The following is a 25636-nucleotide window of genomic DNA, read 5'->3' on the forward strand; positions in this document are numbered from 1 at the left end:
TAATATCCCTCAAAACACAGGGATGACGACTCGCACAGGATAAGTATTATCAGAGGACCAGAGTTTGCAAAAAAACAGTAGGTTTTCATGGCTGGGATAATAAACCTCCCTGCCAAGTAAAAACTATTGACATGGCAGATTCAGACAGGACAGATATTACTTAGCGCTACCAGTAACACTAATCCCATAAGAACACATACACACACCCCCCACATTGGAATCAAACCCACAACCCTGGTGTTGCAAGTGCCATGCTCTACCAACTGAGCAACACAGGACCAGTTGTTTGTTTATATTCCTCTTTCAATACAACATTACACATTTGAAGTGCATGAACCCATACAATGTTATTTGGCATGCAGCCACTCAAGAAAATAACACGTCAAACAATAACAAGGATACACTTTTTTTTTATTTGTTTAAGCAGAAATAGTAGATGTCATTGTCTTAGCCACACAGTGCAAATCTTCTGATTCAAAAGACCTTTACTTTCCTTTCGTAACTGAAGAAATGACTGTAAATACAGCAAAGGCGTCACATAATATTCATTATAATATAAAGGGTATAAGACACCAGATACTGGCCGTGTCCAACCAAGAAGAAGAGTTTAGTCCTAGAATGATGTCACTGTGGTCTTGTGTTCTGGAATTTATACCACAGGAGAATCAGACATTCACTCCATTTGGTTTTGGCACATCAATCAACACATACAGCAGTCATCACTGTACAAATACCCATGTAGTTCCCTGAAACAACAACATCTCCAATCTTTTTTTTCTTAATTTATGTAAGGCAAAGATGACAAGGGTGTGCTTACCCTGCTTGGCTATGCCAAAGAGGGGAAAAGAGAAATAAGGGAAAAAAGGAATGGACAGATGGTAGTTGATCATCTTCAGTCTTGTGAGGCACCATGAAACCACTTGATGTGTAGAGGAATGCTGGAAACAGGTGATGGCGGTAGGGCTCCTGATATTACATTCCCATTCGAATGCTCTGAATGATCTGGAAGATTGCTGAAAAATATCAGAACACTATTAAGCATTCGATACGTTTGAGAGAAGAACATTAAATAGGGCCCTCAATCACATTACATAAACGGATAGTTCCACTGTGGTTTATGTACTCTTGATTGACTGATTTATTTATCCCACTTGTGGAAAAAAAAAAACATGCATGATAGTATGTATGATGCAGCAAATTCAAACCCATCTTATCTTTAGACTGTATTTAAATACAGAGGTTATTCCTGCTTCTATCAAATATCAGGGGGATGGTTAGATTAGATTGATGAAATGGCGTTTTGTTCCCGGACAAGCGAAACACCTTCTTCACCCGCTTTGAGAAGAACACAGTGCCACCGACGTGGCCTGCTCCCAGGGACTGTGGGCTCTCGTTCTCCATGGCCGACGTGAGTAAGACATTTAAACGCGTTAACCCTCGCAAGGCTGCCGGCCCAGACGGAATCCCTAGCCGCGTCCTTAGAGCATGTGCAGACCAGCTAGCTGGTGTGTTTAAGGACATATTCAATCGCTCCCTACCCCAGTCTGATGTCCCCACTTGCTTCAAGATGTCCACCCTTGTTCCTGTACCCAAGAAAGCAAAAGTAACTGAGCTAAATGACTATCGCCCCGTAGCACTCACTTCTGTCATCATGAAGTGCTTTGAGAGGCTAGTTAAGGATCATATTACATCTACCTTACCTGACACCCTAGATCCACTTCAATTTGCATACCACCCAAATAGATCCACAGACGATGCAATCCCCAGCACACTGCCCTAACCCATCTGCACCGCCCGCAACCGTACGGCTCTCTAGAGGTTGGTGCAGTCTGCTCAACGCATCACTGCCTTCCCTCCAGGACATCTACAGCACCAAAACTGGGACAAAGAGACAGAAAAACAGCTTCTATCTCAAGGCCATCAGACTGTTAAATAGCCATCACTAGCCGGCTACCACCCGTTTACTCAACCCTGCACCTTAGAGGCTGCTGCCCTATATACATAAACATGGAATCACTGGTCACTTTAATAATGGAACACTAGACACTTGAATAATGTTTACATACTGCTTTACTCATTTCATATGTATATACTGTATTCTATTATACTGTATTTTAGTCAATGCCTCTTGACATTGCTCGTCCTAATATTTATACATTTTTGAACTCTCATTCTTTTACTTTTAGATTGATAGATACTACTGCACTGTTGGAGCTAGGAACACAAACATTTCGCTACACCCACAATAACATCTGCAAAATGTTATTATTTAATCAAATTTAATTTGAATCTGAAAAGTGTATATGTAGTAATTTCACCTTTTGTTTTTTGAAAGTTACTTATCACCGATATGAAGGATATGTTCCTTATGTTTCCAAAACTGTACTGCAAGCCACGCATGTTCACATTGAAACCTAGCTTTTGATCATGACTCTCAGTTCCTTTACAAATAAGTCTTTGAATGAAGGCCTCTGTATTTTTTTTCTCCAAAAAACAAAACGTTAAATTGATTCACACCTTTTATGCAGTTAGTATTCCCACAAAGCCATATATCCATGTTACGTGTTTAAAAAAGACAGAGGGACCCCCTGTGCTAATTAGTTATCTATAGCATGCTCCGAACACCTGTGTGTAAAAGAAGAAGGCCACCAGAAACGTATTGTCACTGAAAAATACTGTTGGCTGCAACTATGATAAAGGCGGTTAACAGTGTGCAGTATGTGTGTATTTTGCATTTGTAAAATTATTTAGATGTGATATGAAAGTAAATGGCTTTATGTTTCTAGAACCGTATTGCAAATGAGAATCGATTAACGTTTAGATGGAGTATTTGGCTGTTTTGGCTGCTAGAGCAAGTCTACCTCTGAAAATAACATAAGGTCCTTGGTAACGTTGGGCTTCTTAAGAGTACATATTGGGCTAGTTCAGACCAAGGGTCTTAACTAAAGTCCCCCGGGAAGAAGATACCTTCATCAATAGGCGCTAAAAGTAGCTATAGTGTCTATGAATGGGGAACTCCTTACCTAAATCACATAATATTAGCCGCGTAAAACAATTGGTTTATCATGAGACATTAGGCCTAGAGAAATAAACCAATAGTAATGTATACATCATTGGGAAAAACGTGTACACTGTACATATGCATTTACCTGATCCGCAGACGACAAAGATGAATAACGCCAGAAGCCATGGTCCCACTGCCACCTTGTCTTCACCTGGATTTCTCTGCAGAAATAGATCAGAAACCAACATCAAGATACATCAAAATGTTGAAGTAAACTTTTAGATATTTTGAAACCATTCAAACAAGTAACTAGGCTATTATTTTCAAACAAATAGAAATGTATCTAGTACAGTCTTCACTGACTATTGATTCTTTGTATCCCAAAAACTTACCGTGGATTTGGCCACATTGCCTCTCAGCGTGATGTTTTTGCTGTGTTTCTCGTTGGCCATGCGTATTCTCTGTTTTGCCACCATTGTTTAAGATAATTGTAGCCTTTTAGCTATTGATTATTTATGAAGTTGTGGCTGTCAAATGTAGACAGTAGGCTAATTTCCAGAGCTCGGTCGCCGTTTAGTGATGAGTGAGGGGTGGAGCCCGTTTTGCATGCCCCGGTACCCGGGCGTAATAGACTTTAGACCATTCCAATTGGTCCTTCAGTAAAATCTCGATTCAGCGGGGCACCGGATCATGCAAAACAAACTCCACCATTGGCAGGGTGTCTCGAATTTGTCTACGTACACACAAAGTAGACCACTCCCACACAGGAAGGGCTATTCCGTGGTCGTGTCATTCCACAAATGTTTTTTCTTTTCTTAGAAAGAATACAAAATGGCTAAAAGAATTTCATACATTTTTTTTATAGATCAGCATGTATTTGATCATAAACAACATTCAATTTAGGAGTGAAATTATTATTGACATAAAATGTGATTAGTCACATATTTCATGATGATGTGGCCAATGTTCCAATGACACGCCCCTTTTTTCTTGAGACTTCCGCATTTCGTTAGCAAATTATTCTCTTTCCGGTACATCATGGCGCCCCCCATACCTATTTTAGCAGGTGGGTTACTTTATTAAAGAGTAAACTCTTTATTTGTTGTTTACGTGTTGTTTTACATGTTAACCTGGGTTGTAGAATATACGCAACGGCCCATTTTAACTGTCACGTGAGTTGGAATGTTGGAATTTCCTTAATTTCAAGTCGACTGTGACCTGCTGTTGTCAGAGTAATAATGTTACAAGCTAGCCAAATGCTTTATAAATATTTTGGCAGATGCTGTATCATGCAAGTAAAATTCCGTTCCAATCAGATTCACCTCCTGCTGATGATAATATGGCCAATTCTTTAATCTTCCAGAGCTATTACATCAGTGATTTTAGACTAACTGCTGCTGTTATTGTGATCACACAGTCCGGGGATCTGACGGGACAGTGCTGCTCCGTGGACCACCAAACTGCGAGAAGAATGCAGATTTTCAAAGGTCATTCCCCTTCCCTCAATTTTAAATTGTTAGCCAAATCAATCACTGTGCAACTGTTTCGAATTCCATTTTTATTTACTAAACCTTTCAATTTCAGGGACCCTCGGCAAAGTAGATATGTGGCGTTCAGCAAGGACGGGACATTGTTTGCATGGTGCAATGGAGAGAAGTAATAAAAGCTACATCATGACACTATTCCTGCGTCCAAAATTGCACTCTATTCCCTATATAGTACACCACTTTTGCCCCGAGCCCTATGTATCCGTATGCAGAATTAGTATACAACTCTTGCATGCTGTAGTTTGTATGACATTAGTCCTGTAGACTACCTCTTCAGTCAATGGAATATTTTGCATGCGTTGAGACTGTTCCGATTACAGTAGTTGTCATGTCCATGTTTTGTTTGTCAGGGTCACTGTTGTGAAGGTTGCAGATGGCTCTCAAGTCAGGTCGTTTGACCTTCCAAAGACTGCAATGTTGGAGTTCTCTCCGCTGAACACTGTGCTGGCTACATGGCAGGTGTATAGCAGTAAGTTTCCATAACTACATAGAAATGCAATAAAACATTTATTATAAGGTTTGGTTAGATGATGATAAATGGAAAACACTGACCCTTGATATTGTACTCCTTAGCATATTTCAGGAATCTATTTATGGCTAAACACATTATGCAAATGGGGTGACGGAGAGTCACTTTCTACCTAGTTCTATGTACCTTTTATTCACAGAGTTTTTGGAACGGACTATACGTTACTCTGTTTGCCTAGTGTATTAGAGTCCTCAAGCAGGGACACGAGTAGGGAGTCGAAATGTGTTCCGTTTGAAACTAGATATAATTTGAATGTCATGTCCATTGCAATGTATGGTTTGCGGTTGTTTGTGCTGCACTAGCACTCATCTTTACAATTAGTAATGTAATTATAGTTTCCCTTTCTCTTGTCAGAGACGCAGGACAACCCACAGGGAGATGCCAACTTGCAGCTGTGGGATTTGAAAACTGGGACCTGCCTCAAGGCTCTCTACCAGAAGAAGGTTCAGGGATGGTGAGTTTGCACAGTGTTGTATTATTGTGTGTTTGTCCATCTGTAAAGAAATGCAGAGGATTAGCCAGCAGCATAACACCCTGCATCCCACTACTGGCTTTCCTCTCAAGCTAAGCAGGGTCGGTCCTGGTCGGTCCCTGGATGGGAAACCAGATTCTGCTGGAAGTGGTGTTGGAGGTCCAGTAAGGGGGCACTTTCCCCTCTGGTCTAAGGAGATCCCAATGCCCCGGGGCAGTGACGGGGACATTACCCTGCGTAAGTTGCCGTCTTTCAGATGGGACATTAAAACAGGTGTCCTGATACTCTGTGGTCTCTAAAGATCCCATGGCACTAATCATAAAAGTAGGGGTGTTAGCCGGTGTCCTGGCTAAATTCCTATCCTGGCCCCTTTCAATCATCCCCAGCTTCCAATTGGCTCATTCATCCCCTTTCCTCCCCCCTGTGACTCTTCCCCAGGTCATTGCTGTAAAAGAGAATATGTTCTCAGTCAACTTACCTCTAAAAATAAGGGTAAATAAATACATTAGTATGTGTTGCCCATCAATGATGCACAGACTGAGTTAGAAACAGGGTCTCCTGTGTGCTCACTAAGCTAAAGCCTAGGCCCAAGACTATGACAAGGCTACTAATCATGTGAGTGTGATTTAATTAATGATGGACTTGGGAAGGCTAGATAACGTCTGCCACCACTTTGTCCAACTGTCGATCGTTATAACCCCTCGCTCCATTGAATAGAAACTGAAAATGTTGAGAGTTTTTAGCTATGTTTGCATCATGCCCTTTATTTTCTGAACAGATCATTTTTGATCTTGTCAATGTGTACAGGTGTCCAAGTTGGTCAGATGACGAGAAGATTGCGGTCAGGAGTGTTAACAATGAACTTCACTTTTTCGAGAACAACGATTTTAGTAAGTGTCTTCAATTGCCTCCTTTCTTGTCCACCTTAAATTGTATTTATTTATTGAAAGTTTAATCAACCAGGAATTCCCATTGAGGTCAAGAGATCTCCTTAACAATATAGAACAAGCTATGATGGCAGCTCCATACTGATGTGACACATAGAACCAATAATTTATTGAGAGAACTAGGTAGCGATTTTATGCACTTTATATTGTACAAGTACCAATAGTTGTATTAGTTAATCATCTCTTTTCCCAGTCAACATTGCCAATAAGCTTCACTTGCAGAAGGTGTCCGAGTTTATGCTGTCCCCTGGAAGTCAGCCTAGTAAGGTATACCTCTGTTTTTATCTTGTTTCCATATATCAGTTTGGTTAGCTGACTGTAGAAGAGGGTACTGACATTTGCCACTGTGTTTCTGCTGAAGGTGGCTGTTTATGTCCCTGGGAGCAAAGGTGCCCCCTCATTTGTCCGGCTATACCAATACCCCAACTTTGGTGGCTCGACCTGTGCTTTGGCCAACAAGAGTTTCTTTAAGGCCGACAGGGTGACCATGCTATGGAACAAAAAAGGTTGGTCAACGTTTATAATAGAATTATGTTTAGTAAATGTTATGGAGAATGTGTGGTTTGCGTTATCCTAATAAAGTTTGTAGTTGTAGAAGATTACTGCCATGACGGCTTTTGTTTTTTCCCCATCAGCCACTGCGGTTCTGGTGCAGGCCAGCATAGAGGTGGATAAAACAGGAGCCTCATACTACGGAGAACAAACTTTACACTACTTGGCCACCAATGGGGAGACTGCTGCTGTGCAGCTACGTGAGTCTGCAGATTTGTATATAGTGTGTTTTTACTCCACCGTTATTTGTATGTCTGAAGGCATGGTCATTCGGTATGTTTTTAGCTGTTACACTGGACGTGTAGATTTTGCCGGTGGGAGCGCGAGCCACATTATTAAGTATTATCTGACGTGAGCAGCGCGTCATTCTTAAAAAAATAGAACCAGAGTGCAATTGTACGCTGAGCAGCTCGAACCTCTGACCGAGCCACGCTGCTTACGCCCAGGTTTCATTTAAATGAATTTAGCTGATGCTCTGTGGTTCATAAACGTGTGGTATCTATCTGTGTTGTGAACAGAGAAGAACGGGCCCATCTACGATGTGGCATGGAGCCCAAGCTCCACAGAGTTCTGCGTGGTCTATGGCTTCATGCCCGCCAAGGCTACTGTCTACAACCTCAAGTGTGACCCTGTCTTCGACTTCGGCACGGGCCCCCGCAATGCCGTCTACTACAGCCCCCAGGGCCACATCCTGGTCTTGGCCGGCTTCGGGAACCTACGGGGCCAGATGGAGGTGTGGGATGTCAAGAAGTGGAAGCAGGTGTCCAAGCCCCAGGTGCCCGACTCCACCCACTTCGCCTGGTGCCCGGACGGTGAACATGTCGTCACGTCGACCTGTGCCCCCCGGCTACGTGTCAGTAACGGCTATAAGATCTGGCACTACACTGGCACGGTTCTGTACAAGCAGGACACGCCGACGGGAACAGAGCTCTGGGAGACTGTGTGGCAGCCCTTCCCAGATGGGACGTTCCCTGAGAGGCCGGTGAAGTACCAGGCAGCACCCAGCGAGCTGGGCAGCACAGAGGCCAAGCCGGCCCAGGCCTACCGCCCACCTGCCCTGCGGAATAAACCGGTCACAGCCAGCTCCAAACTGGTGAGTAGAGGAGGTCCAGAGGTTCAGGTTTGTGTTGTTTTCAATAGGCATTCAATTGTAAAACAAAAATGTGCATTTAAAGAGAGAGTTCCCCAAATTCGAATTAGCATGTCCAATCATATTTTAAGTGACTTTATTGAGCTACACAATCAGTTTGAAACACTTTGGGATGATTTGGACATAAAATGCATTGGTGCTAATATAAGTGATACCAGGCATTGGTTTTGTGCCATAAATGCTGACAAGTTAGCATTTGGAGACCGTGGCCAGGTGAAAAAAACCAAAGCATGGATTGCTGTCTTACCTTGTCCATAGACTGCTTACAGAGTAAAGAAACCATGATGTCATGTGGGTGAACTATCCTTTTAACCCCCTAAGGTCAATGTCGGCGGGGATATCTAATTAGCATAATACATTTAAAAAATAAAAAGTTTGAGATAGAAATGTCTTTTGCATTGGATGCGTCTCAATCCACCACATCCGCCTATGTTGCACTTCCGAATCTGTGGTGACAGAGCTAGAGCGGTGTTTGTCAGACCATGAGACATCCTGAGAATCGGTCTTCTCACAAAATCGTCTGAACGTTTTGGCCTACAAACTATTATGACCCCTCTATGGAAAGATGAGACTCTCACGAACACGATGGTACCATTTTGCTCTAAGACCATCACAAGTGTCAGGAGACTCGTCTGAAGTCGGTACAGGCGATCTGCCAACTTCTGTCTGTAGCGTCCAAACCGTTTGGGCTACACACTAATATTACCCCACTGCAAAAGTGAGATTCTCACCAACATGTACAGTAACTGTCAAAACTGTGGAGACACATACTCATTTAAGGGTTCTTCTTTATTTTTTACTATTTTCTACATTGTAGAATAATAGTGAAGACATCAAAACTATGAAATAACACATGGAATCATGTAGTAAACCAAAAAAGTGTTAAACAAATCAAAATATATTTTGCCAAAAATATGGTGTTTAAAACATGTATAACAACGTTGTTTTTTCTCCTGATCTTAACAGATATAGGAGAGACACTTCAGAGCAAACTTCTTTTCGATATTTTTGGGACTATCTGTTGTTCCATGTAGTGAATCTGTTACTCAATGTGTTTGTATGGGCTAGTAGCAGTAAGGACATAAAATAAAAATAAAATGTGTTTTTTGGGGTCTTAAAATGTAAAATCAAATAACTAAATGATCCCTGTTATGACCATCTTAAAACAATTCCATATAGCTTAGTAGAACTCACACACCCCTCCCCTGGCTTAAACTCTGATGTGTTAAAGGGCCAAATAAAGTTGTATTAAATCCACCCCTGAGGAGAAAAACCTAATAGTGATGAGGGAATATCCATAAATATCCACCCTTTTCTCTGTCAGCATGAAGAGGAGCCTCCACAGAACATGAGGCCTGGCGCCACCGGAGACAAGCAGCTGTCCAAGACGGCTCTGAAGAACCAGAAAAAACGAGAGGCAAAGAAAGCAGCCAAACAGGTACGGATGCTTTGTATGATCTTCTCCTAATGAGTGAGTGAGGTGGAGAATAGCTCAGAGCTACTGCTCTTGTCTAAGTTATCAGATGGGGAGAGGTAAGCGATCTCAAGTTGTGTGTGTTATTTTTGTGACGTTTGAAGCCTTCTAGGGTTTGAACAAGTTATGTTTTCTGCTTGTGTAGGAGATAAACCCAGATGCTCTTGAGCCCCAGTCAGACCCATCTCCAGCCAGTAATACTCAAGCTGAAACCTCTTGTGGCGACCCAGAGACTGACAAGAAGATCAAGAGCGTCAAAAAGGTAACAAAACACGGTCACTGTTTATTACTCAGGAGTTACTGTATCAGTTGGTGGCTGAAGTACCTGCAGTAACCTGTTTGTTACTTACAAATTTACTTTACAGTCATTTCTCATATGCAATATACACTACCAGTCAAAAGTTTAAACACCTACTCTTTCAAGAGTTTTTCTACATTGCAGGATAATAGTGAAGACATCAAAATTATGAAATAACACATGGAATCATGTAGTAACCAAAAAAGTCGCTATTATTCTACAATGTAGAAAATTGTAAAAAATAAAGAGAAACCGTTGACTGGTTTCCCAAATGTCTGTGGGAAAGCGAGTTTTACTTCTTTCTGTACTAGGCCTTTTAATTTTTTCACTCCTATGAAAATGATTTATCACAAGCATACTGTAGACAAATTACTCTTTGAGTAAGTTCCACGTCAAGTGTTGCCCTTGGTGTTGAGAATGGCTTAGCTGTACGTTAATTCTGCTAATTTCAAACTAACTCCTAGAAACTGAAAGCTATAGACGAGCTGAAAGTGCTGCAAGCAACTGGGAAACCCATTCAAAAGAACCAGGTATTATTCTGACAAACTATTGTCACGCAAACCGTCAATAAATATCCACAGTTTATACATTTGTATATTCAACTTGTAAATATCACATAATTGTGTTAAAATATGTATTCTCTTTTTCTCCCTTGTCATTTCTCTTTTAGCTTGAAAAGATGGAAAAGGAGGCTCAACTCATGAAAGAGCTTGAGGATCTTCAACTAAAAGTGTAAAAGAAATGACTGAATTTGTTCATGAATAAAACACAAAACATCCTTGCCATATGATCAAGATCCAAGAGCACTCCCAAAGCTATATTTAATGGACACAAATTCGGATCTCATACCATTTTTACTACTCGGGAAGGCTTGTCACATTTTAAAGTAACATTGAGCCTTGAAAACTTAAAAACATCGAGGCACTATTGCTATGCAATGTATGTACAGGTTAATAAAGCCAGTGATGATACATATTATTTAGAATTTGATGTATATAGTAAGCAGTTAACTGTTTCAACAGCTAGATGTTACGTTGGTTTTTACTTTAAATTTAATTAACTAGTTTCAGTTCATTGAGATTCTGAAAAAAAGGTATGCTGCCAAAACAGTTGTTCTTCTTCATGGTTCCAAGAAAGGGTTGCTAATTTCATATATTGCCACAAAAAAAGTATAATTGAGAATAGTTTGTGTGATGTCACTACTACTGATTGAATTGGGTTATCATTGGACGAGAACATTGCCAATCACGGTTCTTCCTTGCCATTGGCAACCACACAACACACCAGTGATATTGTAACCACTCGAAAGGTAAACCGAGAAAAATAAACATTTGTTATGTAGAAAACGTTTTTGTGGTCTCACGGGTCGGTGGAGAAGCAATATAGAATCCATCGTTCTATATTGGGTTAGGCGTTTAGCAACAGCTGTGCTGGACTGTACACGACATGGATGATAGTTCTGACGGTATGGGTGGGGATGATGAAAGTCATGGACCTGGATGGTCTGTGGTGAAAAAGAATGACCCTTCTATAAGCGCTGCTGACAGCAGTGGCACTTCTAGTGTTGTGAGGGTGAAGGTAGTGGAAAACGAAAGTAATGTGTCGGAAGTGGAAAGTTGTAATTGTGTTTGATGAGACCACGGGGCCTCATCTACTGTGCAACCTATTCGATTAACCAAGGCGTAAGAAAGATAGGTGAAGTCGCATTAGCCTGATTCGTTGGTAATGGTAGACTGTTAATATTCTGTGCTGACCATGTTCAACGGGACGATTCTGAAAATGAATACTCAATGGGAAGAAAAAAACGAGTTATGTCCCTGGAGCTTCGGCTAAGCTGAGGGGGGTCATTTCTGGGGTTCCACTATCTATGTCCATAGATGATATAAAATAAAATGTAGTGCGGAGGGAGCATAGTGGTTGAAGCCAAAAGGCTATTCAGTAAGAAAGGGGCAGAGAAGTGAAAGCCTGACAGCAGTATTCATGTTTGAGAAGGTTTTGCCTAAGGAAGTTCAGATGGGCTTCCTGGCTTTCGCTGTTAGAGAGTTTGTCCCACCTCCATTAAGGTGTTTTAAATGCTAACGAATGGGACGTGTAGTGTCTCTGTGCAAAGAAAATCAAATATGTGCCAAGTGGGAGGGGAACAGGATTATGGTGAATGTGGAAACAATATCAAGGTTAACTGTTGTAATAGTGGGGGCAACACAGTGCAGCATTTGGTGGATGTCAGGTGCAGAAAGAGGCTAGAGGCCCATATATATATATAAAAATAACTAATGTTTCTTATGCAGAGGCTGCAAGGCAGATTGGTGGAACTATTAGACAGAATGATGGAGTTAATGGGGTCAGTACTGGAATAAGGGGAACGACGGTAGGAAATGTTGCTTATGTTGGTCCAGACACAGATACCAGACCTGTTTAGAGATCTTGCTCTCACAAATGTGTTGTGTCAAAGGACACCTTGTTAGTTAATCAGATTGACTTCATAGCTTTAATTGGAAAGGTTACCAACCTGACTGTGTTTGTGGAAAGAACAACTGCCAAGTTAAAGATCATTGTGGAAGCAGCAACAAAGTATTTAGGAGTAACAGTTACTGTCACCATGGTTGTTGATAGGTTGACTCCTAATAATACTAATGATGGAATGTCACTGTCACCACAGTTGTTGATATGATGACTCCTAATAATACTAATGATGGAATGTTACTGTCACCATGGTTGTTGATAGGTTGACTCCTAATAATACTAATGATGGAATGTTACTGTCATCATGGTTGTTGATATGTTGACTCCTAATAATACTAATGATGGAATGTTACTGTCACCACATTTGTTAATATGTTGACTCCTAATAATAATGATGGAATGTTACTGTCACCATGGTTGTTGATAGGTTGACTCCTAATAATACTAATGATGGAATGTTACTGTCATCATGGTTGTTGATATGTTGACTCCTGATAATTCTAATGATGGAATGTTACTGTCACCATGGTTGTTGATAGGTTGACTCCTGATAATAATAATGATGGAATGTTACTGTCACCATGGTTGTTGATATGTTGACTCCTAATAATACTAATGATGGAATGTTACTGTCACCATGGTTGTTGATAGTTGACTCCTAATAATACTAATGATGGAATGTTACTGTCACCATGGTTGTTGATAGGTTGACTCCTAATAATACTAATGATGGAATGTTACTGTCACCATGGTTGTTGATATGTTGGCTCCTAATATTACTAATGATGGAATATCTCAGTATGATTATAATCCAAGTTATGGTTTTTGTTATCCTTCAGCGGAATGCCAGAAGCCTTATTGCTAATGGTCAGGAGTTTAAGAAACATTGATTTAGAGATCAAACCTGATGTGATATGCTTAAAGTCTGTTTGCTTAAAGTCAGTTGGACAGTTATCTTTAGAGAGGCTGGTTGATGTATGTGCTGCCTCTGTGACCGCTGATTTTAAGTGCTGTGAATTTATATTTGCCAGTAAGTGAAGTGGGTGAGAAAAGGAAGGTGGTTCCTTGGTGGACTGAAGAGTGCACTGCATCTATTCAAGAAAATAAATTGTGTTTACGGGATGTTGCATAGGGATTATGACTCCTGAGAATCTACTTGATTTCCAAAGGATGAGAGCATTAGTTCGTAGGGTCATTAAGTCTTTCAAGTGAAATGCATGGAGACAGTTCTGCTCTACAATGGGCAGGGGTACAGAGCTGGGGGATGTATGGTCTATGTTCAAGAAAATGACTGGGAGAAGCAAGTCCACTCGAATTCCAATTTTAATTGTGGGTCAAAAAATGGCTGTAACTAATAAAGAAAAGGCTGACTTGTTGGGGAAGACATTTGTTAGGATACATAGTGGGGTTACTTTGGATGAAGTGTATAAGCAATGCAGGTGTGAGTTTTTTAATGCTTATGTTAATGTGTATAAGAAAAGGGATACTGTTGACTCTTCTTTGGATGTTGATTTTACTATACATGAGATGCATTCAGCCTTAATAGGCTGTGGATATACAGCCCCAGGTCATGATCAGCTGTGCTATGTAATGTGTAAGCATCTACCTGATGAGGTCATACATGTTCTCCTGGGATTATTTAATACGATTTGAAGTGAGGGGGTTATACCTTCTATTTGGAAATGTGCAGTAAGGCCTGAGGAGACAGCCTATAGGGAGGAGGTCAGAGACTGCCAGGACAACATCCTCTCCCTCAACGTGATCAAGACAAAAGAGATGATCGTGGATTACAGGAAAACGAGGGCCGAGCACGCCCCCATTCTCATAGACAGGGCTGCAGTGGAGCAGGTTGAGAGCTTCAAGCTCCTTGGTGTCCACATCACCAACTAACTATCATGGCCCAAACACACCAAGAGAGTCTTGAAGAGGGCACGACAGTGCCTATTCCCCTCAGGAGATTTGGCATAGGTCCTCAGATCCTCAAAAAGTTATACAGCTACACCATCCTGACTGGTTGCATCACCGCCTGGTATGGCAACTGCTCGGCCTCTGACCGCAAGGCACTACAGAGGGTAGTGAGCACGGCCCAGTACATCACTGGGGCCAAGATTCCTGCCATCCATGACCTTTATACCAGGCGGTGTCAAAGGAAGGCCCTAGAAATGGTCAAAGACTCCAGCCACCCTAGCCAGTCACAGACTGTTCTCCCTGCTACCGCATGGCAGAAAGCGGTACCGGAGCGCCAAGTCTGCGACCAAAAGGCTTCTTAACAGCTTCTACCCCCAAGCCATAAGACTTCTAAACCGCTAACCAAATGGCTACCTGGACTATTTACATTGAATCCACACGCACACATTTTTATGCTGTTGCTACTCTCTGTTTATAGTCTATGCATAGTCACTTTAACTCTACCTACATATTACCTTAATTACCTCGACTAACCTGTGCCCCCGCACATTGACTCTGTACCGGTACCCCCAGTATATAGCCTCGTTACTGTTATTTTTTTGTTGTTCTTTAATTATTTGATATTTTTCTATTTTCTCATTTCTTTACATTTGAACTTTTTTCTTAAATCTGCATTGTTGGTTAAAGGCTTGTAAGTAAGCGTTTCACTGTTGTATTCGGCGCATGTGACAAAATTAGATTTCATATTACCTTTTGTAAAGTCTGGTAATAGCACTGACCTTTAACTTGTGTAAACTTGTGAAAAGATGATAGTCAACAGATTGTCATATTTTCTGGAACATAAAGGTTTATTGAGTCAATGTCGAAGTGGATTCCATGAAGGTACATCTACTTTGGATGCATAAGTAAAGGTAAGCAGTGAAGATGAAAAAACCCTGGTCATGAAAGATGTAATGGCTGTTTTTTTTTTATTGAAAAGGCATACAACTCTGTGGAGAGAAGGCCTACTGATTAAGATGGAAATACTTGCTATTGGTGGGAGATTATATAACTGGGTTTTGGCCTTCCTATTTAATCACTCTTTTTGAATTAAAATAGGATCCATTTTATCGGATGCCTATGGAGTTGACAATGGCATTCGTCAAGGCAGTGCTTTCAGTCCGATTGTGTTCAACATTATGATTAACAATGTGTTTTCAAATGTAGGTAGGGGTATTGGGACTTCCCTATATGCTGATGATGGAGCTATTTGGAAGAGGCGAAGGAATGTCTCTCGTGACCAAATCTATTCAACAAGCTATAGTGGATGTTGAAAGATGGTCGATTGACTAGGGATTTAAATTGTCATTGGCAAAGTCTTTCGAAAGTAGGAAGTTGCTGATAATATACAGTTGTTTCTGTATGGACAGCTTATGGGGAGGGTTTCTGAGTACAAATAGTTGTGTCTGTGGTTCAATGAGGGATATACATGGAAAGATCATGTCATAAATGTTGAAACAAAGTGATAAGAAGGTGGTGAATCTTATGCGCTCGGTCTCAGGTTATGAATGGGGTGCTGACAGACAATCGTTGATGGATATTTATAGAGCTCTGATCAGGACGACAATTGATTACAGGTGTATAGTTTATGGAACAGAGGTGAAGACTAGGCTTCAGAGGCTGGACAGAATCCAGTATACAGCTTTAAGGATATGTATTGGTGCATTTAAATCAACATCTGTATGATGCATTACTAATGGAGGCAGGTGAGATGCCTTTGGATATACGACGTAAAAAATTGTCATTATTAGGTTAGGCTGAAAGGCTGTGAGGTTGGTCATCTCACTGCTACTGTTCTAGATGACTGTTGGGAATATACTAGTAGACAAGGTAGTGATTTTGGTTGGACAGTTGGAAAGCTTGCTGATGAGAGTGGTTTGAGGGAGTTGGAGGTTGGCCCTTCTGTGGTGATAGGGGATGTTTCTCCATGGTCACTCCCAGATCCTATTGTTGATCTAACCTTGGCAGAGAAAAGGAAAGATTGGTCAGAGGTCAGTGATATATGGAAACTGGTTGATAATTACAATGGTAGAAGTTTTTAATGCATTTTTCCACTTTTCACAGATGGATTCAAGGACCCAGATAGATGGCGCACAGGAGCAGGTGTTGACGTTCCTGAATTTGATGTCAGTATACTCAGTTGAACTGTTGGTGATGATAGTTGCCCTCTAGTGGGTGGAGGACGTACAACCTGTTAGAATTATAGGATGCTCAGATTCCCTGTCTGTATTGAATAGTTTATCATCTGGTAAATCTAATAGGAGTGACCTACTATTGGAGGAATTCATGTTATTATGGAGAATTGAGTGAATGGGTGTAGTAGTGAGATTCTGCTTTTTGAGCAGTGTATATCAGGAGAAGTGCAGTATTATCATAAGGAGATGTGTATTTGGAATACGGAGGATGAATGGAGGGAAAAAGAGAGGCAGAGGAGGTCTACGAGAGGGAGAGAAGGAGATGGTCGGTTAAAAATGGCAGAAGAATGGTAGAAAGTGTAAGCAGAGGGAGCAGAAGACCGGAGGAGAAATGGAAGTGAATGAGGGCGAGGTATCGGAGGGGGCAGGTGTGGCGAAGTTCTCGGAGCCCGAGGCTTGCACCGAGGATCAGGATAGAGATGAGTCTGTGACAGTAGGAGTGAGGTTTTGGGAAAAAGTGGGACCCTTGCCTTTCGACTGATCCATTTGTGGTTTCAGGGTGGGTAAAAACAGAGTTGGGTATTGTAACCAGAAGAGGTCTTGTGATAGTTTGTGTTTCTACTGATCAGAGGGAGAAGGTGCTCGGCGTTAAACAATTGGGGGCAAGAAATGAGAATTGTTTCGCTCTCAATGGGCGCCATGATTACATGGGTAGCAGTAAATGTTAAAGTTGACCAACTGAAGGGGATGATTCCTGGTGTTGTGATGCTCATTGTTTATTGTGCGACGCAGACAGGGTGGCGATAGTGGTGAAACAGAAGAGACATTGTCTGTTATTTTGAGTGAAGAAAGTAGAGGAAGATGGGTCAAGGTGGAGGGATCCTGAGAGGAGTGGTGTGACTAGTAGATCTGTACCAGAACAGAGGGAGGGATCCTGAGAGGAGTGGTGTGACTAGTAGATCTGTACCAGAACAGAGGGAGGGATCCTGAGAGGAGTGGTGTGACTAGTAGATCTGTACCAGAACAGAGGAAGGGATCCTGAGAGGAGTGGTGTGACTAGTAGATCTGTACCAGAACAGAGGGAGGGATCCTGAGAGGAGTGGTGTGACTAGTAGATCTGTACCAGAACAGAGGGAGGGATCCTGAGAGGAGTGGTGTGACTAGTAGATCTGTACCAGAACAGAGGGAGGGATCCTGAGAGGAGTGGTGTGACTAGTAGATCTGTACCAATTTGTAAGTCGCTCTGGATAAGAGCGTCTGCTAAATGACTTAAATGTAAATGTAGAACAGAGGGAGGGATCCTGAGAGGAGTGGTGTGACTAGTAGATCTTTACATCAGAAGAGTTACAGGGTGGGATAAGTGGTGATGTCCTATCCTATCAGGTTGTTGGCATGAGGTAGGTCTAAATAGATGTAAATAGTGGAGTATTTATTTGGTGAATAAAAAAATGTGAGTGTAGTGTTAGATGGTAGGGTATTTATTTATTTTACAAGCAAAGTTATAAGAGAGTTGTACTCCAGTCTAGTAGGTGGCGGTAATGCAACATATTGGATGCCAACCGCCGTTAAACCTCATCGAATAAGAAGTTGTTCCCACACACAAGGAAGTACCAGAGCTCACCCGCACTGGAACTGCACGTAAGGTACGCTCAATATTTAAGAGATTGTCGTGTCGTTTCTCTCGATATTACTGTTGCAAATAGCTTCTTAAACCCAAGGAATCATTCAATTATTGTGCTTTTCAGCCAATACGCATCATGATAACTCATGTGGACACCACATTAAGTGCGTGAACATTTAATTCAAAATCGACCTCAAAAGTATCATACGTTTGGGTATGCTACAGTCAGATGGATTCGCCGGAGCAAAAGATAACGAAAACTGTGTCCAGAGTGGACGCGAGTAAAGAAAGCATGGCGAACAGCCGTCAGGTCATCGGAATAAACTTCTGTGGGCCTACGCCTCTGATGTGGCGTGCGGACGATTTGAAATCGGTCCGTGAACTGGGAATCATAGGGACCCTGGTGGGGTCTCTGGCCCGACAACCTAGGCAGAACACCCGGCTGGGGAGACCCCTCGAGCTGCTGCCGGAGGAGGGGCGACTGCTGGCGGACATGGGGAGAGCTGCAGTTATTCCTGACTCGACAGTAAATACTTTGTATCACTTGTTCAGTACTTTCAAGTGTAGTGGTGATGCTATAATAACTATTTGGCTGCAAATACTTTGGCATTACGATTTGTACTGTATAAATAAAGCAATTGGTGGTTGGGATTGTAAAAGACCGATTTAGCCACTTAGTGAGCATAGTATAAAATACATTTATGGCACAGGGGGTAGTGTCTTGCCATATAACTGGGTTGTGGGTTCAAGCCCTAATCCGGTGTTTCCCCCTCAAGCCCTAGACACTCAGTTTGGTCAATTGATCCTTACAGAATGAGGATCCCGAGGTGAATCCAGAGCAAGTGGAGCACTATCATGCAGAACTGGAGAACAGCTTTCAGGAACAGGGTGCCTTGGCCTTGGAGGACAGGAAGGCAACATTAATGAGAGTTATGACTGAGAAACATAACGGTGAGGAGACATCACCACTCACATACAGGCATTTGCACGAGACAAGTGAATCAAGTGTCCTGGCTCTGACAGCACTATGTTTTCTCTTAGAGAATCCTGGAAGCCAGGAGGATTCGGACGGTGCGGTGAGAGACCGTCTCGAAGCTCTGTCCCGCGGCTTCTCATTCCCTCGCACGGCCATGGCGGTACAACTGTGCACAGCCCGAGCAGGACTCTCTCACTGTCCTGAGGTGCGCCGTTTCCTGGCCGCAGACTGGCCCATACCACGGGATGAGAGGTCCGAGACCCGGTTCCGAGTGTTCAGGGACCTGAGACGCCAGGGCTTTTACCTCACCTCGGCCGGGAAGTTTGGGGGAGACTACCTGGTGTACCCAGGTGAGCTCCGTACTTCAATCACATTGATTTATGGTTACATTTGATTGAACTCAGCTGAGTGCATGATTCCAGTAGTTTCAAAGTGTCTTTTTTTTGTCCTATCTTACAGACTTGGGTAGCCTATCATTCTCTACAAAAGAGAACCTACGGTCATGTCAGTCTTTCTGTTCCTCTCTTCTGTATCCCCTTTCTCTCAGGTGACCCCCTCCGTTTCCACGCCTATTTCATTGTCGTGTGCATCTCCATGGACGAATCGATGCCCCTGTGTGACGTTCTGGCCATTGCCAGGCTAGGGTCCAATGTGAAGAAGACTGTCCTCCTGTGTTCGTCAGGGGGAAGCCAGGAAGATGACGGGGAGGAGGTGGTGTACACATCACTAAAGTGGAGTGGAATGGTGTAGGATCACAGTTGGAGACTATGTGGAAGCACGATGGCAACATCTCTCATCTAGCCAGAGGCTACACATCACTACAGTGTAGTGGAATGTTGTAGGCAGCACCACAGTGGGACACTATATATGGCGATATTTTTCACCTAGCCGGAAGTTGTCATAATGCTTATATCTTTCAAATTCATTCAACACAACAGGAGTGCCAAGGGTGTAGAGTTTAGGGTTCATTTGTAATTTCAGCCACTGAACAGGAGGTGGAACGGTTACAGACAGCAGGGGTGTATTCGCTAGGAAGCAAACGGGGTGGAATTTATCTGAATTTGTCCAATAAGAAACTTGTTTTCGTTGCAAAACATTTAGCTAGTGTCTACTAATGAATACACCCCTGGTGCGTTGCTCTCCAGTCCAATGGGGAGGCTACTAATTATTGTACCACAATTTACAGCAGTACAGTAGGAGTTTGTGAATAAGAGTGTATGATTTTGGTAAGGTAGCTTGGTTTTTATCAAAGATGAAATGTCGATAATACAGCCAACGGTCATGGCTTGGCTTGAGTGGGGTGGGCGTTTCCTTGGAAAAATATTTACTTTGAAGTGTGTGTGTATTGTGACAATTGTTGAAAATATAATTGAAGACACTTCACTTTTGTGTGAACATTGTTTGAGTGCCGATATGTGTTCAGAAAGACCTGACATCAGAGAGTTACCACCAGTTTACATAACTTGTTAGTATTATGGAGTAACTACAACGTTGTTTATCCATCCTCAGTTTTCTGCTATCAGGCATTAAACTCTTAACGCCAACCTTTTCTGAAGAAAAGTAATTTCAACGATTTTACTGAGTTACAATTCATACAAGGACATCAGTCAATTGAAATCAATTCATTAGGCCATATTCTATGAATTTCACATGACTGGGCAGGGGCACAGCCACGGGTGGGTCTGGGAGGGCATAGGTCCACCCACTTAGGAGATAGGCCCAGCCAATCAGAATACGTTTTCCCCCACAAAAGGGCTTTATTACAGACACAAATACTCCTCAGTTTCATCAGCTGTCTGGGTGGCTGGTCTCAGACGATCCCGCAGGTGAAGAATCCAGATGTGGAGGTCCTGTGTTGGCGTGGTTACACATGGTCTGGGGTTTTGAGGCCGGGTTGGATGTAATTCAAAATTCTTCAAAACAGCGTTGGAGGTGGCTTATGGTAGAGAAATGAACATTAAACTATCTGGCAACAGCTCTGGTGGACATCCCTGCAGTCAGAATGCCAACTGCACGCTTCGGAAAAACTGGAGAAATGCTCGCTAAGAGGGATGTAAAACACATTTCTTGCCAAAATTTGAGAGAACCATTTGTGCGTATGGAACATTTCTGGGATCTTTTATTTCAGCTCTTTACATGTTGTGTTTATATTTTTGTTCAATCGATACACTTGCCTACTCATTCACTGCAGCTGCAGCATGGGAGGAAGTAGTGAGAAGCTTCTTTTGTAAAAGAATAAAAACTTTTGACAGTGCTTAATAAAAACTTAAACTCAGTCATACAAACAGCAGCTCTTTCCTGTATTATTTGACAGTCTGTCTCTGGTCATGGTTTTAAAAGTGATAAAACCTCACGTAGGCTAGTATCAAACTTTGCTGTGGCCGGGGTCGTAAAATCTGTAAGCACAGTGATTTGAGCTATCTGATTGACCAGCAGTAGATACACTTGATTTAGCCACAGATCTCCTGGTCTGTTGGGTAGAGTTCTATAATGAAATAGTCCAAAATGCCTACACGGTGCACAGGGATTCTGAATCAAGTGCACCTACCATGATTTTTGTTGTTCTTGATGTCTTTTGTTGTTTGCATTGTTGTTTTCCTTTGTCTTTTCTCTTTTGTTCATTTTGTTGGTTGTTGGTGAATTTGGAGATGGGGCTGCGTAGGTCTTGGGGGTGGGGAGTGGAATTATTTTATTATGTTTTTAAAAAAATTGGGGGGTGGACTGTTGGGGGATTCTTGGATGGTTGAGGGGCAGCTCCCGGAGAACTGTGGGGGGATCTTGGAGGGCTGGTGGCCTGGCAGTTGAGGACTTGGGCCGGTGGCTGATAGTTCACTATCAGGTTCCCGTTTTTGACCTTGTGGGAGATCTGTCGACGTGCCCTTGAGCAGGGCGTTGACCCTGGTTACTTCTGTGGGTTGCTCTGGATGGGAGTTTGTTAGATGACTGAATGTAATGTAAATTTTGAGCGGCTTCACTGCAAGTAGATTGTATGTTTTAATATGCAATAATAAAGAAAGTGCACCTACCAACAGCACAACACAAAAAATAAGAAAAAAAGGAGCACAAGCTTTTACCGTTGGATTTTCAATAGAAATGTTTGGTGATCGACTAGGAATGCCTTGGGTTGGTGACCACTGCTCTAATTGTTGGTCTCCTGGTGAAATCCCTGAGTGGTTTCCTTCCTCTCTGGCAACTGAGTTAGGAAGGATGCCTGTATCGAATTGCAAAAATCGCTGAAGTTGGAGACTTTTATCTCCCTCACAAACTTCAAACATCTGCTATCTGAGCAGCTAACCGATCGCTGCAGCTGTACATAGTCTATCGGTAAATAGCTCACCCAATTTTACCTACCTCTTCCCCATACTGTTTATATTTATTTACTTTTCTGCTCTTTTGCACACCAATATCTCTACCTGTACATGACCATCTGATCATTTATCACTCCAGTGTTAATCTGCAAAAAAAAAATTATACTGTGTTATTGACTTGTTAATTGTTTACTCCATGTGTAACTCTGTGTTGTTGTCTGTTCACACTGCTATGCTTTATCTTGGCCAGGTCGCAGTTGCAAATGAGAACTTGTTCTCAACTAGCCTACCTTGTTAAATAAAGGTGAAATAAAATAAAAATAAATAAAACATCCTTGTCGTGACTGGGTGTATTGATACACTATTCATACACCATTCAAAGTGTAATTAATAATTTCACCATGCTCAAAGGGATATTCTTTGAGAGGCATTGGAAAACCTCCCTGGTCTTCGTGGTTGAATCTGTGCTTGAAATTCACTGCTTGACTGAGGGACCTTATAGATAATTGTATGGGTGGGGTACAGAGATGGGGTAGTCATTCAAAAATCATGTTAAACACTATTATTGCACACATGAATGTGTGTGACTTTATTTAGGCTTTCCATGACAAAGGGATTGAATACTTGTTGACTCAAGACATTTGAGCTTTTCATTTCTAATTCATTTGTAAACATTTCTAAAAACATAATTCCACTGTGACATTATGGGGTGTTGTGTGTTTGTCCAGTAAAACAAAATGCCAATTTAATCTACATTAAATTCAGGCAGTTACGTAATAAAATGTTGAAAAAGTCAAGGGGTGTAAATACTTTCTGGTGGCACTGTAGTTCAACTATATACAGTTGAAGTCGGAAGTTTACATACACTAAGATTGGAGTCATTAAAACTAATTTTTCAACCACTTCACCAATTTCTTGATAACAAACTATAGTTTTGGCATGTCGGTTAGGACATCTACTTTGTGGATGACACAAGTAATTTTCCCAACAATTGTTTACATACAGATTATTTCACTGTATCACAATTCCAGTGGGTCAGAAGTTTACATCCACTACGTTGAATGTGCCTTTAAACAGCTTGGAAAATTCCAGAAAATTATGTCATGGCTTTAGAAGCTGCTGATAGGCTAATTGACATCATTTGAGTCAATTGGAGCTGTACCCGTGGATGTATTTCAAGGCCTACCTTCAAACTCAGTGCCTCTTTGCTTGACATAATGGGGAAATCAGCCAAGACCTCAGAAAATAAATTGTAGACCTCCACAAGTCTGGTTAATCCTTGGGAGCATTTTCCAAACATCTGAAGGTACCACGTTAATCTGTGCAAATAATAGTATGCAAATATAAACACCATGAGACCACGCAGCTATCATACCGCTCAGGTAGGAGACGCGTTCTGTCTTCTAGAGATGAATGTACTTTGTTGCAAAAAGTGCAAATCAATCCCAGAACAAAAGCAAAGAACCCTGTGAAGATGCTGGAGGAAACAGGTCTATATCCACAGTAAAAAAAGAGTCCTACACTAAATCAAATCAAATCAAATTTATTTATATAGCCCTTCGTACATCAGCTGATATCTCAAAGTGCTGTACAGAAACCCAGCCTAAAACCCCAAACAGCAAGCAATGCAGGTGTAGAAGCACGATCAAAAGTTTTAGAACACCTACTCATTCAAGGGTTTTTCTTTATTTATACAATTTTCTACATTGTAGAATAATAGTAATAGTAAAGAAAAACTATGAAATAACACATATGGAATCATGTACTAATCAAAAAAGTGTTTAAAATAAATCTAAATGTATTTTATATTTGAGATTATTCAAATAGCCACCCTTTGCCTTGATGACAGCTTTGCACACTCTTGGCATTCTCTCAGCAAGCTTCAACTGGAATGCTTTTCCAACAGTCTTGAAAGAGTTCCCACATATGCTGAGCACTTGTTGACTGCTTTTCCTTCACTCTGCGGTCCGACTCATCCCAAACCATCTCAATTTGGTTGAGGTCGGGGGATCGTGGAGGGGTCATCTGATGCATCACTCCTTCTTTGTAAAATAGCCCTTACACCGCCTGTGTTGGGTCATTTTGCTGTTGAACAACAAATGATAGTTCCACGAAGCCCAAACCAGATGGGATGGCTGCAGAATTCTGTGGTAGCCATGCTGGTTAAGTGTGCCTTGAATTCTAAATAAATCACAGACAGTGTCACCAGCAAAGCACCCCCACACCATACCATCTCCTCCTCCATGCTTTACAGTGGGAAATATACATGTAGAGATCATCCGTTCACCCACACTGCGTCTCACAAAGACACAGCGGTTGGAACCAAAAATCTCAAATATGGACTCCAGACGAAAGGACAAATGTCCACCGGTCTAATGTCCATTGCTCGTGTTTCTTGGCCCAAGCAAGTCTCTTCTTCATATTGGTGTCCTTTAGTAGTGGTTTCTTTGCAGCAATTCGACCACGGAGGCCTGATTCACACAGCCTCCACTGAACAGTTGATGTTGAGATGTGTCTGTTACTTGAACTCTGTGAAGCATGTTTTTGGGTTGCAATTTCTGAGGCTGGTAACTTTAAAGAACGTATCCTCTGCAGCAGAGGCAACTCTGGGTCTTCCATTCTTGTGGCAGTCCTCATGAGAGCCAGTTTCATCATCGCGCTTGATGGTTTTGCAACTGCCCTTTTAGAAACTTTCAAAGTTCTTGAAATGTTCCGTATTGACTTGCCTTCATGTCTTAAAGTAATGATGGACTGTCGTTTCTCTTTGCTTGTTTGAGCTGTTCTTGACATAATATGGGACTTGGTCTTTTACTAAATAGGACTTTCGTCTGTATACCACCCCTACCTTGTCACAACACAACTGATTGGCTCAAACGCATTAAGAAGGAAAGAAATTCCACAAATTAACTTTTAAGAAGGCACACTTGTTAATTGAAATGCATTCCAGGTAACTACCTCATGAAGTTGGTTGAGAGAATTCAAAGAGTGTGCAAAGACTACGGTTTGCAACTGCACATGGGGACAAAGATCATACTTTTTGGAGAAATGCCCTCTGGTCTGATGAAAGAAAAATAGAACTGTTCGGCCACAATGACCATCTTTATGTTTGGAGGAAAATGGGGGAGGCTTGCAAGGCGAAGAACACCATCCCAACCGTGAAGTACTGGGGTGGCAGCATCATGTTTTGGGGGTGCTTTGCTGCAGGAGGGACTG

The 25636-nt window shown here is 41.9% G+C and overlaps 3 protein-coding genes across 3 annotated transcripts; 2 read left to right on the top strand and 1 right to left on the bottom strand.

Annotated features, from left to right (window-relative positions):
* Positions 1–390: 390 nt before the first annotated feature.
* Positions 391–3599, bottom strand: LOC115137665 (stress-associated endoplasmic reticulum protein 1-like). The gene is made up of 3 exons (XM_029673992.2): positions 3397–3599; positions 3150–3225; positions 391–1013 (listed from the first exon to the last, which is right to left on the bottom strand). Exons 1-3 carry the CDS (start codon positions 3478–3480, stop codon positions 973–975), a joined length of 201 nt encoding a protein of 66 aa, XP_029529852.1. The 5' UTR covers positions 3481–3599; the 3' UTR covers positions 391–972.
* Positions 3600–4001: 402 nt separating this feature from the next.
* On the top strand, positions 4002–10951 carry LOC115137155 (eukaryotic translation initiation factor 2A-like). Its single transcript, XM_029673269.2, has 14 exons — positions 4002–4070; positions 4422–4491; positions 4589–4660; positions 4902–5020; positions 5435–5534; positions 6360–6442; positions 6693–6766; positions 6861–7005; positions 7135–7251; positions 7570–8144; positions 9526–9639; positions 9821–9937; positions 10438–10503; positions 10644–10951. Exons 1-14 carry the CDS (start codon positions 4043–4045, stop codon positions 10707–10709), a joined length of 1746 nt encoding a protein of 581 aa, XP_029529129.2. The 5' UTR covers positions 4002–4042; the 3' UTR covers positions 10710–10951.
* A 7157-nt stretch (positions 10952–18108) lies between these two features.
* On the top strand, positions 18109–21400 carry tsen34 (TSEN34 tRNA splicing endonuclease subunit). The gene is made up of 4 exons (XM_029673994.2): positions 18109–18665; positions 18952–19090; positions 19181–19465; positions 19663–21400. Exons 1-4 carry the CDS (start codon positions 18369–18371, stop codon positions 19863–19865), a joined length of 924 nt encoding a protein of 307 aa, XP_029529854.2. The 5' UTR covers positions 18109–18368; the 3' UTR covers positions 19866–21400.
* Positions 21401–25636: the final 4236 nt, after the last annotated feature.

The sequence above is a fragment of the Oncorhynchus nerka genome, linkage group LG11 (genome assembly GCF_034236695.1).
Source record: "Oncorhynchus nerka isolate Pitt River linkage group LG11, Oner_Uvic_2.0, whole genome shotgun sequence".
In the NCBI taxonomy this organism is placed as follows: Eukaryota; Metazoa; Chordata; class Actinopteri; order Salmoniformes; family Salmonidae; genus Oncorhynchus; species Oncorhynchus nerka.

Excerpts from the sequence above, each read along its gene's own strand:
- LOC115137665 (XM_029673992.2), bottom strand. The coding sequence starts at position 3,480 with ATGGTGGCAAAACAGAGAATACGCATGGCCAACGAGAAACACAGCAAA. Across the intron at positions 3,226-3,396 it reads GCAATGTGGCCAAATCCACG|AGAAATCCAGGTGAAGACAA; the intron begins GTAAGTTTTTGG and ends CTATTTCTGCAG. Across the intron at positions 1,014-3,149 it reads CTTTGTCGTCTGCGGATCAG|CAATCTTCCAGATCATTCAG; the intron begins GTAAATGCATAT and ends GATATTTTTCAG.
- LOC115137155 (XM_029673269.2), top strand. The coding sequence starts at position 4,043 with ATGGCGCCCCCCATACCTATTTTAGCAG. Across the intron at positions 6,443-6,692 it reads TTTCGAGAACAACGATTTTA|TCAACATTGCCAATAAGCTT; the intron begins GTAAGTGTCTTC and ends CTCTTTTCCCAG. Across the intron at positions 7,006-7,134 it reads CATGCTATGGAACAAAAAAG|CCACTGCGGTTCTGGTGCAG; the intron begins GTTGGTCAACGT and ends TTTCCCCATCAG.
- tsen34 (XM_029673994.2), top strand. The coding sequence starts at position 18,369 with ATGGATTCGCCGGAGCAAAAGATAACGAAAACTGTGTCCAGAGTGGAC. Across the intron at positions 18,666-18,951 it reads CAGTTATTCCTGACTCGACA|AATGAGGATCCCGAGGTGAA; the intron begins GTAAATACTTTG and ends TGATCCTTACAG. Across the intron at positions 19,466-19,662 it reads AGACTACCTGGTGTACCCAG|GTGACCCCCTCCGTTTCCAC; the intron begins GTGAGCTCCGTA and ends CCTTTCTCTCAG.